At 38.3% G+C, this 18,576-nt stretch overlaps 1 protein-coding gene across 4 annotated transcripts in view; it reads left to right on the top strand.

The window, feature by feature from the left end:
* Positions 1 to 18,576, top strand: part of mcc (MCC regulator of WNT signaling pathway) — a 128,774-nt gene that overhangs the window by 96,201 nt on the left and 13,997 nt on the right. For all 4 annotated transcript variants that reach the window (XM_066711282.1, XM_066711281.1, XM_066711284.1 and 1 more), the window contains 7 exons: positions 4,145 to 4,287; positions 7,611 to 7,774; positions 10,561 to 10,767; positions 13,683 to 13,829; positions 14,244 to 14,333; positions 16,910 to 17,058; positions 17,847 to 17,987. In XM_066711282.1, coding sequence (XP_066567379.1) covers positions 4,145 to 4,287; positions 7,611 to 7,774; positions 10,561 to 10,767; positions 13,683 to 13,829; positions 14,244 to 14,333; positions 16,910 to 17,058; positions 17,847 to 17,987 — 1,041 coding nt within the window. The remainder of the gene's footprint in view (positions 1 to 4,144; positions 4,288 to 7,610; positions 7,775 to 10,560; positions 10,768 to 13,682; positions 13,830 to 14,243; positions 14,334 to 16,909; positions 17,059 to 17,846; positions 17,988 to 18,576) is intronic.

Genomic DNA, 18,576 nt, shown 5'->3' with positions numbered 1-18,576 from the left:
TTTAATGTATACTGAAGCTATCAATCAGCTTAATCAGGTTTCCCACTATCTCTTTTGTTTATTGGGTTTTTGAAAAATAATGCCAAACATGTAGAGAATGTTATTCTCGGTTGTATTTCTCCCATTATACAGTTTTGATACAGACGAGCACAACATTAGGCTAACACCAAAACCTAGGTGATTTTAGGTCATGAAAGCAATTCCATTTTCAGAACAGAAGCCATGGTGTGTAATGTATTCGCTGAAAAACACGCTCTTGAAGCAGTGCAACTTTGTATAATAACGTAATACATTTGTGGTTAAAGGAGAAATTTATGGAAATCATTGTACTTAAAATAATGTAACCTTTCTCTAAAATACTGACTACATATACCTGGATAAAGTTACTGAATCCTTCTTCAACTTTTTGAAAACTAAACTGAAATCTGCAGTATTGCAAATGTTCTGGGTGTCTTTGCCTATAATATTTTCCTATTATTTTCTCAGTATACATGTATTATCCGTTTATAAAGAGTTTGATTTGTGTGCAATGTATTTGTATCGAGAAATTACTCAATAGGTTCCATCATAACACAGGCTCCATACATAAGGTGATTGTGTGCACTTTGGCAATTTACTGTCAGCTAAGTAAAAAAAAAAAAAAAAAAAAGAAGTAATTTTACGGGGGCACTGCTTCTCCCTTGGAGGGCAGATCACCAACTTCACACGGTAATGTATTTCATAGAGGACAGATTGCTTATTTTCTGATCCCTTTAGGGGGTAGAGAAAGTGAGTATTTTGAAGGTATAAGTTAATGACCCTCTTTTTATGTCAGAGCAAAATATTATTTTACTGGTTTAATGTACAGTGGCTTTTATCATGAACATAATGTGCTCTCGTCCGCTTATTTCATTTTTCCTTCTATTTTACACCCAGGCAAAAAAAAAAAGAGAAAAATAGTGGATTGAGGCTGGGGAGAGATTTACTGGCATATTTATATTCGCTATAAAGCCGAAGGACCAGATTTAGGCCTCTCCTGAAGTGAGCAGAAATACAGACTGAAGTGAAAACATCCATAACTCGTTTTGATAGGTGTTTTGTTTTAAAATGCTTCACTTGATTTCTCCATCAAAGTGATTATAAAATGCAGCTGTAAATTATTGAGTTTTTTCCCCTAAGAAAAAGTTCAATTCCTGCCAGATGCAATGAGGTTCTTTATGAGACTCAGCAAAGGTTATGTTAAAAAAGGTGATGGTGGGGGAATTAATTCTGGTTGTTTGCCTACAGTGTTCTTCCTGTATAGATTGCTGAACACATATTCCCCCGTATCCTAGTAAGAAGCGTTCCACTTTTTCATGATTAATTCGATTCCAGCTTGTACTGCACTTGCAATAATCAAGGTCATTTCTCTTTCCTGTCAGCCTTCTGCAGTGGATGGACAAAATGCCAGTATACTGCATCTTGTTTGCCTGTGTGCGGTGTACAACAGGTTTCTGTTTTACACACCCTGTGATATAAATGTTTGATTACACCAGAAAAGGCCAGAAGCTGGAAAAAAAACAGATGTCCTTAGAAGTGCAGTGGCTTAATTAACTTTAACCTTAACTTTTTTTTTTTTTTTTTTAAAGGCTGTAGTAATAAAATTAGATACATTTCAACTGTAGTGTCACAGAAAAGCCATTTTTGATCAGTATTACATTTTGTTCCCGCTGGTGAAGGACTTGTTGAATCTCACAAGGCTGTTCTGAGCTGTTCAGAGGTCTTAAAACAGAGATTGCAGGCTGGACTGTGCTATGAAACATTTGAACCACTCTTAAACCATTAATCTCACTTGACTTCATAACTGCGTACAAAACTATAACCACAGGTGCTGAAAGAAGACTATCAATCACTCGAGTTTCCTTTTTTAACTGTGGTGGTTTCATACCGCTACTTGTTTTAGTCATCTATAGCCAAATAATAAAACTAAAAATATCTGTTCAGATATGATTCCCATCTTAAAACCCAACTCTTTCAGGTGATAAGAATGAGCATTCCCTAGAAAAATAAACAAGTGATAGCATTTTTTGTTCTTGGTTTCATAGCCTTATGTGTGGCTGTTGGAAGATTTTCAAATCAGTACAGGTGGGAAAAGGCTTGCATGTATTCAGAAGCAGTTTACGAGCAGCTGATGTTCTAATTGAAAGAATGGGTCTTCTGTATTTTTTCATGTGCTGTTGAATTTTCAGATATAATCTAATCTGTGTTTAGATAAATGAATTCATTTTGTTTTGCAATTGACTTAGTTTGGGAGTCAGTATTAAAAGCTAGGAATGGGACTGTGGGAATAGTGCATTGTATCCTCTAAATAAGAGCAGTAGCCAATACCCTCTCTACAGTAAGATGTTTTGCAAGCTTAAGTACCTTTTCGAATGAGCCTTGGCATGTCAGTGAGCAGAAGAATTACCCTTTTGACAAACCTGTATCGCCGTGAGTACTAAGTGCAAAAAAAAAAAGCTAATTATTGTTAACTCATGTGTGGCAACTAATAATTATCTATTCATAGAATGTTAACTGATATTTAAGTGGTTTCATTATGTAGAATTCTAATTCTGTGAAGTACACTTTTTAATTTCTAGCATCCTTGCACACTTGACTCTCTCTCCTAAATGAAGCACGATTCAATTGGGGAGCACAGTCGCTGTCATTGTCCTGTTTACAAAAGAGTTCGAAGCGAGAGGAAGCTCGCCATCAGCAACCGTATTCATTGATCTGAGAAATAATAGCCTGCTCTCGAGCATTTCAGACAACATATGTTTGGTGTTTAAGAACCACATAAAAATATTGCTCCTAATAACTCTTTGTATTGTGTGCTATCATAACTTTACACAGACATGAAATTCAGTTTCATGTCACAGTGTGCTTCGAGCCTGTCAAACGTGTGCAGTATTTAGCCCAGTTCTCACCGTATGTCAACAGTGATGGAAAAGCCCCGTGTCTATTTGTGTTTGTTGTTTTTTTCTCCTTGGCTGGAGGAGTTGGCAGGAAAACGTGTTTTATAATGAGCAGTACTTTTTTTTAACTGGATATTTGGCGAAGAGTGCATTATTGGTCGTCACAAAGACACATCAATCTGTTGTGCCTGTTATAATATATACATTGCTCCAAGCAGCATCTGATTTACCGACAGCTTAAAGACTTACTTCATGCCCAGATACTTCACCCACAGGGTCCTTCAGACACTGAAGGCTGGAAGAATCAAAAATGGGAGATGAAAAATGATGCTTACGATTGCTAGAATCTGGACTGCAATCTCTGTCTGTTCCCGTACATTCAGCAACCTGTCTGTCAAGGGAAGTCATGGACAGTACTCAGTGAGGGACAGACTTTTGTTGTCCACCAGTGGATTAACAATTGGACAATATGGTTGCCTTCCGTATTTGTATGTGTGGGTGTATGTGAAGGAGTGTGTATCTATGAATATTTTTTCTCATCTAATCCCTGGAAAACAAGGGATCCTATTAAAAAAGTATGGAGCCTATGTTATACAGGATCTGTGCCACAGCAAATATTTTCTCTCCCTATTTTGATTTACTCCCAGAGATGGTAAGGAGCTAATATCTACTTATTGATAGAGGTGTGAAAATGGAGGACACTCTGAAACTTGGATATGACCAGCAGATAACGATTATTCAAATGTATGCATTGCCAGTGCCTGCAGTGATTCTCAACACAGACAATATTGAGTCGGCTTATGAGAAAGAAAAGAAAAAAGATATATGTAATATATCTTGGTAAAACACACTTTGAAGTTTAACTAAGAAATACTATAAATTCTGGATTAAGTGTGTATATTTGCACATTATTCCCCAGCCTGTGGCATGTGAATCCTACCAAGCCCAGCAACCAGAGATTTAAACCAAATTTATTAAAACTCAGATATTATTGTCTGCTGTTAAGTCACTGTAGGTTAGAGGCCCCATAAAGTTATAACACTTTAAATGTAGTGTATAATATACAATCAGATAGTGTAATTTAACTTATGTGTTTAATTGTCAATTTTACATTTCTACCAATACTAATTGGGTGGGGAGGTCAAGCTTTTTTAGGGTTTTCCTGGAAGTATTACCTGTTAGATTTTCTCTCTTCATCATCACCCAAGCTCTCGCTGTGTTGTCTTCCTCAGGGAGGAGGATGAATACTCGGAGCTGCGCTCGGAGCTCAGTCACAGCCAGCAAGAGGCCCAGGAGGATGGGCGCAGTATAGACCAGGACCAGAACTCTGTTTCCGTGCCCGAAAACCAGTCCACCATGGTCACCGCCGACATGGGTAAGACATCACCAACTCCTGGAAGCCCCGCCCCCAAAGGAGACCAGTAGACCGTTTGATGAAGGCTGTGTGGTTTAAATAGGTTGTGTAGATGTGTTGGGCAAGGCCTTCATGATTCTCATATCAAAGGTTTACAAGTCATCTATTGCCAAATTGATTTTAATTTGAACGTGTAAGATGTCACTGGCCTAACGGAAATTTAGCACTATAAGTCTGTATGAAATAGTCCCTGAATCAGTTCACACACTGGATGTATGTAGAATTCTGTTTCCTTAATTATTTTCTTTGTGTGTAAATAAAGTTCATCAGAGTCTATGATTAAGATGGAGGGAATCTCTCAATAAACCCTGGAATCAAGATAAGAGTAGTTTTTTGGGATAGAAACAGTCATTTAAAATGTAATGTATGCAGAACAGCTTTGAAGGTTTATTATAAGATAAGGATCATACCTTTCATATAGGCAACCTATAGCAAGCCTTCATTCTCAGTTGCCAGACTTGCTTGGCATGCTATTCCAGCACACAAGGTTATTGATCGGATAGAGTAAGTGTACATCTCCTGAGAAGATTGTTCTAACTTAAGTATATATGTTTCTCAGCTCATTAATTTGAAATGAACCCTCACTTCTAATGAGTAACTCTGAAATATATGTGCAAGCAGACGATTGTTGTCTTTGTGTTTGAAGGAATTCATTCCCATCTCTTTATATTGCCCAGGTAGGATATAGGCTCTTGTGCAAGCTTGAGGTGCTTAAATGGAAGTTTAATTGTTTGTTGTATATTGACTGTCAGTTCTGGACAGATTTAATTGAGCAGCTAATTGTAATATGTTAATCTGATGTTATTATGTTTAAATAGAATCTAATTATACAGCATTAATTTATATTAGAAAACATGATTGTACCTACATGGTAATCTTTGAAAATAACAGTACCGGGCTACCTGTCATTATGTGAAAAGATATTCATTATTTCAGTTCCCTGACTCTTTTAATTATCCCTTCATATAACCTTTTCTTTTGACAGAACATTGCAGATATAATCTAATGTAAATGGATTTTTCCCTCACACAGAGGAATACAACTTTAGAAGTAAACAAGGAACTATGCCTGAAGCATTAAGCATTCTCAGTTAATCATTACATCCCTTAAAGTTTTTAATTGAATTTGCATTTGCAAGAGAAAAATAATGTCCCTTTTTAAAAACAGCATTAGCATATTTTGATGTGCATATACTGAAACTTATTCTCAGGCTAAATCAATTCCCCTGTCCTGTACAAAAGCAAGATAGTGACATGTGGTGTGGAGATTTTCCCTACTCTGTAACACCTAAGTTCCAGCCTTGAAGTATTGAAAGCTGTTGAATAGCAGACCTTATCTGTTTGAACTGAGGGACTGACTTCTGCGTGTAAAAAAAAAAAAAAAAAAACGGCTCATCAGCACATGAGGAATGGGAATTAAACTTGAGTCATCAGAAGGCAAACTAAGCAAAGTGTGTTATCGCTGCCACATAGATTATGTTTTAATAAATATGGGCTATCCTCTCTAAGACCAGCAATTTAACACTAATTTGTTGATTTTCCATTGTGAACATTTGCAGTGTGAAACCTTTAAGAAAAGGGCAGAGAGAGGATATAAACCTTGGCATTCGATAGACAACCATCTGCCTTCAGCTACAGTTTTCTTTGGCTGCCCTTAACAAGAGATTAAGCAAAAGGGAAATGGCCCTGGGTCTCTGTTTAATGTTTAAAGAGCCAGTGAATATAACATTTCACTTACCATTGGTTTTTTCGATTATTTTGATACTTTTGCACAAACTGTTCATTTTCCCTCTCGGGCTGTTTACCTATTTTATTGAGTTCACAGGCAAAGATAACAGACCTAGAGGAATGTACGCCATCACATTACAGGAATAGAACATTGCACAATAAGCTTATTTCTTTATTTACTTTGTTTGTTAAATATTATCCCCTTAATATATATATATATATATATATATATATATATATATATATATATATATATACACACACTCACCTAAAGGATTATTAGGAACACCTGTTCAATTTCTCATTAATGCAATTATCTAACCAACCAATCACATGGCAGTTGCTTCAATGCATTTAGGGGTGTGGTCCTGGTCAAGACAATCTCCTGAACTCCAAACTGAATGTCTGAATGGGAAAGAAAGGTGATTTAAGCAATTTTGAGCGTGGCATGGTTGTTGGTGCCAGACGGGCCGGTCTGAGTATTTCACAATCTGCTCAGTTACTGGGATTTTCACGCACAACCATTTCTAGGGTTTACAAAGAATGGTGTGAAAAGGGAAAAACATCCAGTATGCGGCAGTCTTATGGGCAAAAATGCCTTGAGGCGGATGGGCTACAACAGCAGAAGACCCCACCAGGTACCACTCATCTCCACTACAAATAGGAAAAAGAGGCTACAATTTGCACAAGCTCACCAAAATTGGACAGTTGAAGACTGGAAAAATGTTGCCTGGTCTGATGAGTCTCGATTTCTGTTGAGACATTCAGATGGTAGAGTCAGAATTTGGCGTAAACAGAATGAGAACATGGATCCATCATGCCTTGTTACCACTGTGCAGGCTGGTGGTGGTGGTGTAATGGTGTGGGGGATGTTTTCTTGGCACACTTTAGGCCCCTTAGTGCCAATTGGGCATCGTATAAATGCCACGGCCTACCTGAGCATTGTTTCTGACCATGTCCATCCCTTTATGACCACCATGTACCCATCCTCTGATGGCTACTTCCAGCAGGATAATGCACCATGTCACAAAGGTCGAATCATTTCAAATTGGTTTCTTGAACATGACAATGAGTTCACTGTACTAAACTGGCCCCCACAGTCACCAGATCTCAACCCAATAGAGCATCTTTGGGATGTGGTGGAACGGGAGCTTCGTGCCCTGGATGTGCATCCCACAAATCTCCATCAACTGCAAGATGCTATCCTATCAATATGGGCCAACATTTCTAAAGAATGCTTTCAGCACCTTGTTGAATCAATGCCACGTAGAATTAAGGCAGTTCTGAAGGCGAAAGGGGGTCAAACACAGTATTAGTATGGTGTTCCTAATAATCCTTTAGGTGAGTGTATATATATATTAATTATGCATCATACAACAGTCCAAAGCCTAAGTAAGGCAATGTAGTTTCCTTTTGAGTCTTTCCACTTCTGTTTTCTCAAATGCCTTTTCATCTCAAAGCATCACACACTGTACGACCCGACCAAAACTTCCGAGCTGGAATATGACATTTCACAAGACTAGGTCGGTCCTCTCTTGTGCTCCGTTGTGTTGACAGATAACTGTAGTGACCTGAACTCCGAGCTGCAGAGGGTCCTGACTGGCCTGGAGAGCGTGGTCTGTGGCCGGAAGAAGAGCAGCTGCAGTCTGTCCGTGGCGGATGTGGACCGGCACATCGAACAGCTGACCACTGCCAGTGAGCACTGTGACCTGGCGATCAAGGTACTGTGTGGCACACATGCAGCCGCTTTACACTGTCAGCCTTCAAACAGCGGGTGACAGCTTTCCCGCTTGCTAGTTTGACACGAGCTGTTTCTAACATTCTCTTTTGACACGTCACAACCAAGTAAGAAATTAGGGTGGTGCTTGACAATGTCTCATATGAGGCAAGCTGTAAACATTCATAATTGTCATTACCTTCGTTTTTCCTCTTCTGAGAAACTATGAATGTTATAGTGTTATATGAATATTGTGGAAATGACGCACACAAATTGTAAAACCGTTCTAATGTTATTCCACTCCGTCGTCATAGTGAAATACGGAGCAATTGTTGTTGTTTTTTTTTTCTTATCTGCGCTCCATTGCCTTGCTTTCCAAAGGCTATAGCCGCTGGACGAGAACCAGTTTCTTTATAATAGAGCTTTGCTCAGCTTTCTTGTTGACAGAAATTTTATTTGTGGCTCCTCAGTCATAATCTGCTTGGCACAACTGTCACAGTACTACTTGAAAATGCTGAATATTGCCTTCTTGATAGACAAATACCAGGCAGGCCTCGAATAGATTGCTCATTGTTTGGTGAGAAATTGATTAATGGAATGTGATTTGATGTTGTGGCAGGAATATTCATTACAGACATGTCAACTGCTGGCTTAAAGCAAAAGAGTAGGCAGGACAAATGACTGAAACCTGCAGCATATGACAAGAGTAGAATTTTACATTTCTCACCTTTTTTCTGTATCACTGAGTGAGAAGAATATATATATATGTGTGTATGGTGGTGATGGTGATATATATATTGCAGTGAAACAATGTGATTTTTGTTTCATTACTGGAGAGTCCTGCAACAAAACCTATACATACGATATATATTGGTGTGTGTGTTTTTTTTATAGGTTATTATATATATGCACATTTGACAACTAACGCATAGATTAATTTAAACTTATTTTGGTATAGGCAAAGTTATGTACACTTTACTTCAGTGCCTGTGCAGTGAATAGTTACATCTGGGTCAGATGCTGCATAATGTAAAAAAAAAAAAAATCAGATTTATCATAAAACAGATGATCTAACCCTCATGACTTGTCTAGTAGTGTCTTGTACAACATGGGGCCTGTTATCAACACTCATCTCGTATGCCAGCCAAGGCCTGTGCTCAGTAATAAGGGTATGAGAGTCTGGTGCTCATCATTCCCACTGGACATGTAAAGAATTGCTTAAAACAGCATAGAGGGTATGCTGATCAACTGCATAGGTGAAATCCTTCCTCAGGGTAAATGAAGAGCGAGAGCTGCTGTTGTGTTAATCATATTGGCAGCTTGAACTCGTCATCTTCATTAGCTAAAATGATTCCAAATAGAGGTCCACTGTATCTTTGCTCCCAAAGTACATTAAATCCTAATCCAATTAGCCTTTGTTATGAGATAGCAAATACTTAGCTTCGAAGGGCAGATTATTGGGGAATGAGTCGGCAACAAACCGATTCTAATCCTTCTTAAAACGAAGCCCAGATAATAAATGTGTTTTAGTGATCATTTAAGCGAGTGCAGAGTGATGTGGCAATAGACAGTACTGACACTCTTTTAATAAGACTTTTAAATGTGGGCTTTTACTTTCCCATAAGACAAGTTATTGTCTCCACTGTAGGGTTATAAGGCAGACCTTGCAGTCAACATGAGTTAGACCACTCTGAATATGAAATTAAGATAAATGTATACATCTGTGGTGGCCTAGCAGAATTCCAAGACTGTAAAGCTCACGTTTTTCCTCTTAAATTGCTGTGTCAAAACCTTTTCAAGTGAAATGTCTGTCTAGGGAATGAGAGGAGGCAGACGAGGGCGATAACAATTGTCACTCGTAGGGTGAATTAAACCCTGGGCTTAGGGCTGTCTCCTCTCCCAGAAAATGCAATGATTTACTTTTCAAACAAATGCTTTATGTGCAGAGCGACTTGGCATTAAGCAAATCTGTTAATGCCGATGTGTTCTGTGGTGACATCAGCTTCCTGTTCCACTCCTCCATTGAGTGAGGAGAGTAAACACAGTACAGTTGTATAGAAATCACATCTAGTATAGGGCTCACATGTTTATCCACTGCACTTAATGCATACAAAATGCTTTTTACCATGTTATTTATTCAGACTAGTCATATTACCCCAGATACAACAATATGTAGGCTGCTTTTGTTTCTTGGTAATGCCGTCTTTAAGCCCCTTATCAAAGTATACACAACATTTACTGTAGGGCCCTCTTACATTAACTATGTGGTTCTGTCTGAATCTCTCAGTAGGTTGCCGCTGGATAACACTTCTACAAAAGATTTAGAAGCGATTAGTTTTTCGAGATTTACGATTATAGTGTATTTACAGTATAATCGTAAATCTCAAAAAACTACTCACTTCTAAATCTTTTGTAGTCATTTTTGTAAATACATGTTAATTTGGATTCATATGTTGTTTTTTTCTGACTTTAAGTGAACGAAAAGACAAAGTCGCCCGTTTCCTCATTGGAAATGGATGCATTTCAAAATATCACTGTCCTGGTCACAAAAGCAAAGTTTGTGGGGAATAATAGACATTCTCTATACTTTTGAGGCATAAGCAATTAGGAAATAACACTTACTACCCAGGAACAAAAATTGTGTTACATAGTGTAATCAATACAGTTGTTGTACTTTCTATCCCTTTTGGGATGCTTATAAATTATGGTGTGAATGGAAGTGAACTCGGGACACCGTAAGGTTTTGCAGATGGTTGACCGTCCTCTCGGTGTGGTGTGTTACCCATGCAGACAGTGGAGGAGATCGAGGGGGCTCTTGGGAGGGATTTCTACCCCAGCCTGGCCGAAGAGCGGTCTCGCTGGGAGAAGGAGCTGGCTGGCCTGAGGGAAGAGAATGAGAGCCTGACGGCAATGCTCTGCAGCAAAGAGGAAGACCTCAACCGGACGAAGGCCACAATGAATGCCATCCGCGAGGAGAGGGACCGCCTTAGGAGACGGGTGAGTAGTCAAGGAAATGGACTTCCTGCCTTTGTCCAAGCAGAGCAGTTACAACACACTCACGCGTACAATACTGTGCATCTTTTACAGGAATGTGTGTGTTGCCCATACATTTCTGATAATCTTTTTCATGTATGGGGGAAATAATAATGTTTGTTTATCATCGTGAGGGGGCCATCAAACAATCTTTTTTTTTTTTTTTTTTCCAAGACGTTTACGCAATTTGTTTGGCGGCACCAAGTTTTGTCCGGGCGGGCCGCCTGGCCTGAATATAGCTGTGGGAAACCCTGATGGTGTTTCTTAAGAGGGGTGGGGGGGTATGGCTTTGAACGATTATAACATTTTGCTGGGCTTCTCTGATAGCCAAGGTTTTGCATAATTCTGTGTGCACAGTATCGTAGTAAAGTGTGTTGCACCTCTGGGGATGTCTTACAGGTAGTAGAAATAAGACATTGTAAAATGCATTCAATATACTTGCATGAATTCTTTTTTTGTTAAATAATAGATTATTTCTGCTAATATTAATTTCACGTTTTTAAAATATAGGCCTGTCTGTACTGGTCATCATGCCAAAGTAAACTATGAAAATGTTGTCTTCATATATATAGTAAGACATTAAGGCCTACATAAAAACAAATACTAGAGTTTATTGCTAGTTATCCCGTATAAAGAAAGTCACATAGTAATTATTTCTGCTTGTGGAGTAATTCATGTTTTGTGATGTTCAGAGTTTTTTTTTTGAATGTCAGAAATTGATTATTCTGCTCTGCATTGCTCACAACAGTCAATACTAATTAGCACAGACAACTTTTGCGAAAACGGTAATTCATCTGAAATTTTGGATTTGCTTCTGTTCTGCCCTTTAGACTCATCACTCACATGTTTTAATTGTTTTTCACATGTTTTAATTGTTTTATTTACACCTTTATGAGATAGCAGCATACAAATAAAAGTAGAACTCTGTATATTAGGACACGGCTTTGTATGAGAACACACGTTTCTTATTATATGCTTTTATTTGTAAAAAGTACTAAAATGTGCTTTGGATTTAATTGTTGAATGAATTACTTTGTCAGGGTAAAATAAGTTGGAGATGACCAAATCAATACGTCTACCACTTTAAGACTTGTAATCGAATTTTGTGTTCTCCAAAGACTTTCAGAGGCTTGTTAGACCTTTAATAAAATTAGACATTAAATACATTCAGTTACTGAGTCCTGCTGTTAACGGGCTGTGTGCATTTGTAGGAGCAGTAGCTAAGTAACAGCATGCACAGCAACCCTTAGCCACTCCAGAAAATCATTTTGTATTGCTTTACTATAGAATTCCCCGAATACAATTTGGCCATTTACTAACACATGCATTAAGCCTGTGCAAAAATTAAATGCTTAAAATATGTCTGTCTTTTTAAAAATGTTCCAGGCTGATGTTAACTGTGTCAAAGTGTTGTAGCATTATTACCTCAAACTGCGTGTCACAAACTGCAAGAATTGGTAATAAACGTGCTTTATTTAAAACCAACATCAAATATCTAGTTTTATTTAAAGACCTGCATTAATTTCTTTCTCAACACTAACTGCTTATGCTGATAAGATTTTTTTATATATATTTTTCTGAGACAAATATATATATTTTTTATTGCATTTGTTATGTTGGGAACAAAAACCATTATCATGCGAACAATAGAACTGTTGGTTGGCAGGAGAGAGCAGCAGATGTGCCGGTGTTATCTGACCTCATGAATTCTCTGAGATCGGGCTTGCCTGTGAATGCAATGTTTCTGGGGAGCTTTCTGGTTGCAGAATGAGATGTCATTGTTGTTTGGCTTCTCCTCAATAGGAGTGAAACAAGGAAGAGTTGACCATACACAGTTGTCTAGAGTCTAATATGGAAGTAAATGTAAAGTCTATAAAAACTGTTACTGTGCCTAACAGAAGGTTAGGATGTTTTTGGCACAAGGACAGGGACTTGTATATTCCTGGAAAAGAAAATGACCAGAAGGTTACAGCCAAATGCACTTTCTGAAATGAATACTTGATATTTTCAACTGAGTCATTGGGGAACTATCAGTAGCAAAATATACATGCATTACTTGGCTTCCAGCTGGTCAGATCTGGATTTGCAGTCCAAAAAAAGAGAGGTCAAACGGAAAAGCTTTACAGCTCGTTAACACTTTTAGGTCATGTATGCTACATAGCAAACTTTTGTTTCCACTGTGCACATTTTCTAAAATAGTCTTAAGTAGCCTGATTGATTCAGAGTCATCATATTTAAAATGTAGTTTGTTGTTGAATGTGGTTTGCCTTGGACAAAAACATTAGCCAAATAAATAGACAATAATTATGAGCAAGGTAATGCTAATGCTTTAAGGTTTTCTGGAAATTCCTCCTTAATGTTTTAATACTTATTAATGATGACATGGAGCACAAAACGATGTCCTTATTGCTCTGAAGGTTGAAGTACCACTCTCTTGTAACTAGAAAATGTGATATTCCTTTGATGTATCTAGATCTAACTGAAATATAATAACTTCGTTTATGCTTGATCATTAGGGAACTGGGAGGAAAGCTATGAAGTTTTGTTGTCTGCGTTTAGCCCGTGGTTGACATGAAGCAGAGAAACTGCTTTTGAATTTAAAACATAAAAAGGTTGCGTGTTACCTGGGATTACTTTATTGGAGTTGTTTGTTGTCTTTTTTATTCTCATTAAAATGTTGAGATGTATGACACAACCTCAGTGTGTTTTCTGGTTGGTGTTTTTTTTTTTTCTTCTTCATCAAAGTGTTGGCAGCGGTTGATTTGACAGGCTGAACTTTTTCTGAACCCATTCTGTTTGTTACCTGGCGTACTGGCTTGTCTGCTGCATGGAGACTAGAAGAGAGACATCAACTCTCTTTCAACTGGTCATCTCCTCAGGTACGGGAACTACAGACACGGCTGCAGAGTGTCCAGGCATCTGGGCCGTCCAGCCCAGGGAGACTGACCCCGGCCAACCGACCCATCAACCCCAGCACCGGAGAGCTCAGCACCAGCAGCAGCAGCAATGACATCCCCATTGCCAAGGTGAGGGATGCAGCTACAGGCAAGCTGGCAGGGTAGAAGGCCGTGACCCTGAACAAACAAATGAATTAATCAGCAACGTGGCTCTCGGTGCATGCTATTTCTGGGCAAAGGCTGCAGTTTTGTGGGCAGTAACATCTTGGGCCTCTGAGGAGCTTCTGTCTCTGCTTGCCGTTGCCCCCTGCCTTATGCTACAAGGGGACTTGACAGCAATAAAATCATTTTAAATGTGTCTGAATGCCTTACAGTTGTCACATTTCTCTCTGAACACTATAGACGCCTTTTTATTAAAAGCTTCCTCTGCCGTTTCCTGCTCTGTTCACTCACCGTGGCTTATGCACCAGTTCATCTGTGGCCATTGTTAGCTGTGTTTCATTTGTCTGTTGATTTCATTTTGTTTATATTTCATTTCGATAGGTTGCAGAACGAGTTAAACTCTCCAAAACAAGGTCTGAGTCCTCATCTTCAGACAGGCCAGTTCTGGGCTCGGAAATCAGCAGTATAGGGGTAAGATGTGACCCGCAATTTCCAAACCAAAGTGGATTGCCCTTCTCCCCCCAAGTCAATTGGATATTATTAGTTTGGTTATAAGAGCAGCAGTTTGCAGGGAGAGAGGTCAGGACTTGGGCAGTAAGATGTCACTCATCCTGATTTGATCTAGCTCTTCATTGCAATCTAAGACAGCCACCTCTAACACAATACACAACCCCCCTCCTTTAAAAAACATACAATAGGAGCACCGGCAGTGTCAGTACTTTTATTTTTTCCATCCCGGGATAAATAAAGCTGCTGGAGTCACATTCGGGTCGGTTCATTGATTTATATGTCTGTAGATTCAACTTGCTGTTTTGATCATCTGAATGCTGTTCGAGGCCTCCGGTTTGCACGATAGGAATGTACTTTGTTTACATGAAAGAAAATCGATTATAATGATTCTGATAGCATTACCACCATTGGCGGCTCTAGCAGATTTGCAACAGGATATACATTGCAGCCTTGCACAAATTACTGCTAATTAACCTCAGACGATGATTATATAAAACCTATAAAAACATTGTAAAAGCTAATTTGACTTCGATTACAATTCGATTTCAGTTGGCATCGTGTTGGCCCTGATATGAAACGCAAACATTGGTACGTACATGTGACATCTGAATTAGTATTTTATTCATATTTAATATATCAAGTTTAAAATTAAATGTATCATTAATTTTAACTAGAGTTCAACCAATTACTAGGGTTTTTTTGGGCCATATGTAGCTTATTAAAGCCAGCAGAGGAATTAAATGCTGCAAGTTGGGAAGTAACTTGAGACTTACATGAAAAAGCAATATTAGAGGATTGTCATTTTGAAATGCACCAGTTATTTTATATAGCTATGCTTTGAACTTCCAAGACTTCAGAAAGCCATTTGATATTATTAGTATAAAATATGACTTACAGCTTGTACCAGTTTATAGCACTAATATATACACAGTGGATACCCATATCTAATTAGATGCTCCAAAAATCTGAATCTCAATATAAATTAAAATCTAATCTTATATATGAAATACACAAAAACAGTTTATAGTTTTGTGCTATTAACATCTGGTCAGTCCCACCTGCTCGTAGTTAGCAACTGTTGTGTTTAGTACTGTGGTTCATATTACATCATTTGTTATGTGTTTACATATTTATTTGTTATTTTAATTTATGCATTTATTTCTTGGTGATTTTCAAAGCTATTTGTGTTAGATTAAGCTTTGCTCCCAATATTCAAGTAACTAAAAGTTACAATAGGTGTCATTCCAACAAACTGCTGTGGAAAGAGAAATATGTTTAAATTCAGAATTGTATTTGGAGTTGTAAAAAAGCAGAGTGAATTCTAACCTGGAGCAAACGCCTCTGAAAGTCATCCTGTATGTTTTTAAACATCAACAAATTATTTGTATTTGCCATTCTTGCTTTTCGATCTGCGACTGGATGTTTTAATGTTCAACATAACCTGGAGAAAAAATAATTTGCCCGATTAATATACCAACTGTATTGGTGCAGTGAGTTGGCCTATTATGAATATTAATCAGAAGTGAACCCCATCTATTTCAGCCCAGAGTGGGGAAATGGGTCTCAGGAGACCCATGTGATACTGAGCATTGAAATACTTTCAGCTGCCTTATTATTGTGAAAAACAATAAGCTGCTCTATTGCATTGTAAAAAAACAAACAAAATATCACCGAGAGTGAGGATTCAGTAGAACTAACAATTGTTTTAAGTCAGACAGTTTCTCCAACTTGGCAGCTTAAGATGCAGAAAACTAACAGGATACATCTGACAAGCATGGCCAAAAAACCCTCGTGAGGGTCATAAATGCTGCTCTTCAACTGAAATGTTGCAGGAACCTATTGTAAAGAACACCAGATCCAACCAGTACTTTTTCATGAATAGATGTGTTTTGGGTTTAATAACAGCCCTGATGGCTTAAAATATATTCCATCTCCTCTCTAGGTGAAATGTGCTGGGAGGTCTTCCATGGTTTTGTCAGCTTAATGTAGATGTGTTTCTTCCAGAACTGAATGCTTCTGAATGCTTTTGGGATTTAAGGTTCTTCAGGAAACAAAACAACTATGTCCACATCTGTTGGGCTTGGTTGTCAATTGGTTCTGAACTTCACTAACAACCTACAAGATTACCTGATATTGTCCTTCATGCTGTGGGACGACACCTGCTTTCCTTCAGATGCATGTACTCGCAAAAATTACAAATAATCCACAATTTTAGTCAATGCTTTTATTTATTTATATATTTATTTGACAATTTTAGGTATTCATGGTAATGGAAACTCCACAGAATGCTCAACTTCACATTTCTTGATTTTGCCAACATATGTCTTGGTTTAAAATGAAAGACAGAAACCTGTGAAATGTTCAGAAAAGTAGAGATGAGATCACTGTGAAAGATTCAGTGTTTCGTTGAAGTTCGATGTATTTAACTTCTTGGGTTCTGATGAAAAGAAGGACAAAGTGTTGAAGTGCCACACCCAATCGTGTGAGCATGCTGAACTGTATACTGGGTGGATTAACGGTTGTGTTTATTTGCGCAGGTGTCCAGTAGTGTAGCCGAGCACTTGGCTCATTCCTTACAAGACTGTTCTAACATCCAGGAAATCTTCCAGACGCTTTACTCGCACGGCTCTGCCATCTCCGAGAACAAGATCCGGGAGTTTGAAGTGGAAACCGAAAGGCTGAACAGGTGGGCTCATCCACGAGACACTTGTCAAGCCGTTGGATGATTTATCTTTATAAACGGAGAGCATTGTCAATGGCCTTAAGATTGGAGACAGGCTTTTCAATAAGCCAGACTCTTTAGATGACTTTAACACATTAGGATACATGCTTGTATGTGTATTTCCAGTGCAGATGGACTCTCTTTTGGGGAGAGGGGTTTGTTGCTCATTTAGTTTGATTGTTATAAGTGATCTTTAACAATCTTTACAAACTTCAGAGTTAAATCTGGGAATGGAATGTTGCAATTGCATTCAATAAAAGTTCCTTTCCAGATACTCTTCAATATAGGGAAAATGAGGCTGCTGTATAATTCAATGATAAGCAAAGTACAAGTTGGGTCAAATAGTTTTAAAAAACATACATTTCTGAGATATTAAGATAGTGTATGAAACCACTTATCACTGGGATATATTTACATACCTTCTGTATGGTTTGAGAAAACAAATTAAATCTGTTGTGACTGTATCTGATACTAGATTTACTTCTTAAAATGTAAAACATGCAAATATTGTTTTGTATAACTTCAGCAGTGGACACTAATTAAGAATTAAATCAAAAATAATAATTTGCTGCACGGTACCTGCTAAATCATGGGGGTGGCACTGTACACTTATCAACATTATTGATAGTTTGTCAACACTGGTGATGTGCCAGCTTGCTTCACTAATGAAGTCCATTTCTACTTTTCAAAATGTATTGTATTACAATATTGTGTTCTGTTTGTTGATGTCTGTGTTTATTTCTGCTTTTCAGCCGCATTGAACATTTGAAGTCTCAGAATGACTTGCTAACAATCACACTGGAAGAATGCAAGAGCAATGCTGAGCGAATGAGCATGCTGGTGGGGAAATACGAGTCGAATGCTACAGCCCTCAGACTGGCCCTGCAGTACAGGTGTGTGTTCAGCATCCTCCCGCTGTCCCTTTAAGAGAAACGCCATCTGAAACCTTTCACTCTCTGCAGCGGTGTCATTTATTATCACTGCAAGTGTGCATGTATGCATAATTACTCAAATTAGTTAAGGACTGAGGAATACAAACCACTCCAAAAAGATCTGTTATCCTGACAATCCTGCCTTGGAAGAAAGGTTACTCTGACGCAAGAGCTTCATACGGCAATTATTAACTGTAACCGAGGTAATGGGGATTGCAAATCTCTGTGTCTAGATATCACCCCAACGTCTTACTCAGAAGATAAGAAGCTGATGAATAGGCTGGCTTTTATCTCCAATTAGGAAGCAGTAATGGACAGATTGAGATCCAGCTTGTTTTATTGATGGATTTATTTAAAGGCACCGAACACAGTCCTGCTTTGGAAATTGCGTGTTTTTCAAACAGGTCATTGCCTCATACAGAATAAAGGTGAAGTTATCTCTTGCATGTAAATTAATTGAAGCATCTTCCTTGCATGGGGCTCAGCCAAGAACTTTAGCGCAACAATATGTGAGCAAAATGTCAGTAGGTAAAAGGGGACCTCAAGTTTC

The sequence above is a fragment of the Amia ocellicauda genome, chromosome 8, assembly GCF_036373705.1.
Source record: "Amia ocellicauda isolate fAmiCal2 chromosome 8, fAmiCal2.hap1, whole genome shotgun sequence".
Lineage (NCBI taxonomy): Eukaryota > Metazoa > Chordata > Actinopteri > Amiiformes > Amiidae > Amia > Amia ocellicauda.
Note: the sequence above shows the minus strand (reverse complement) of the source record. Positions and strands in the feature narration are given on the sequence as shown.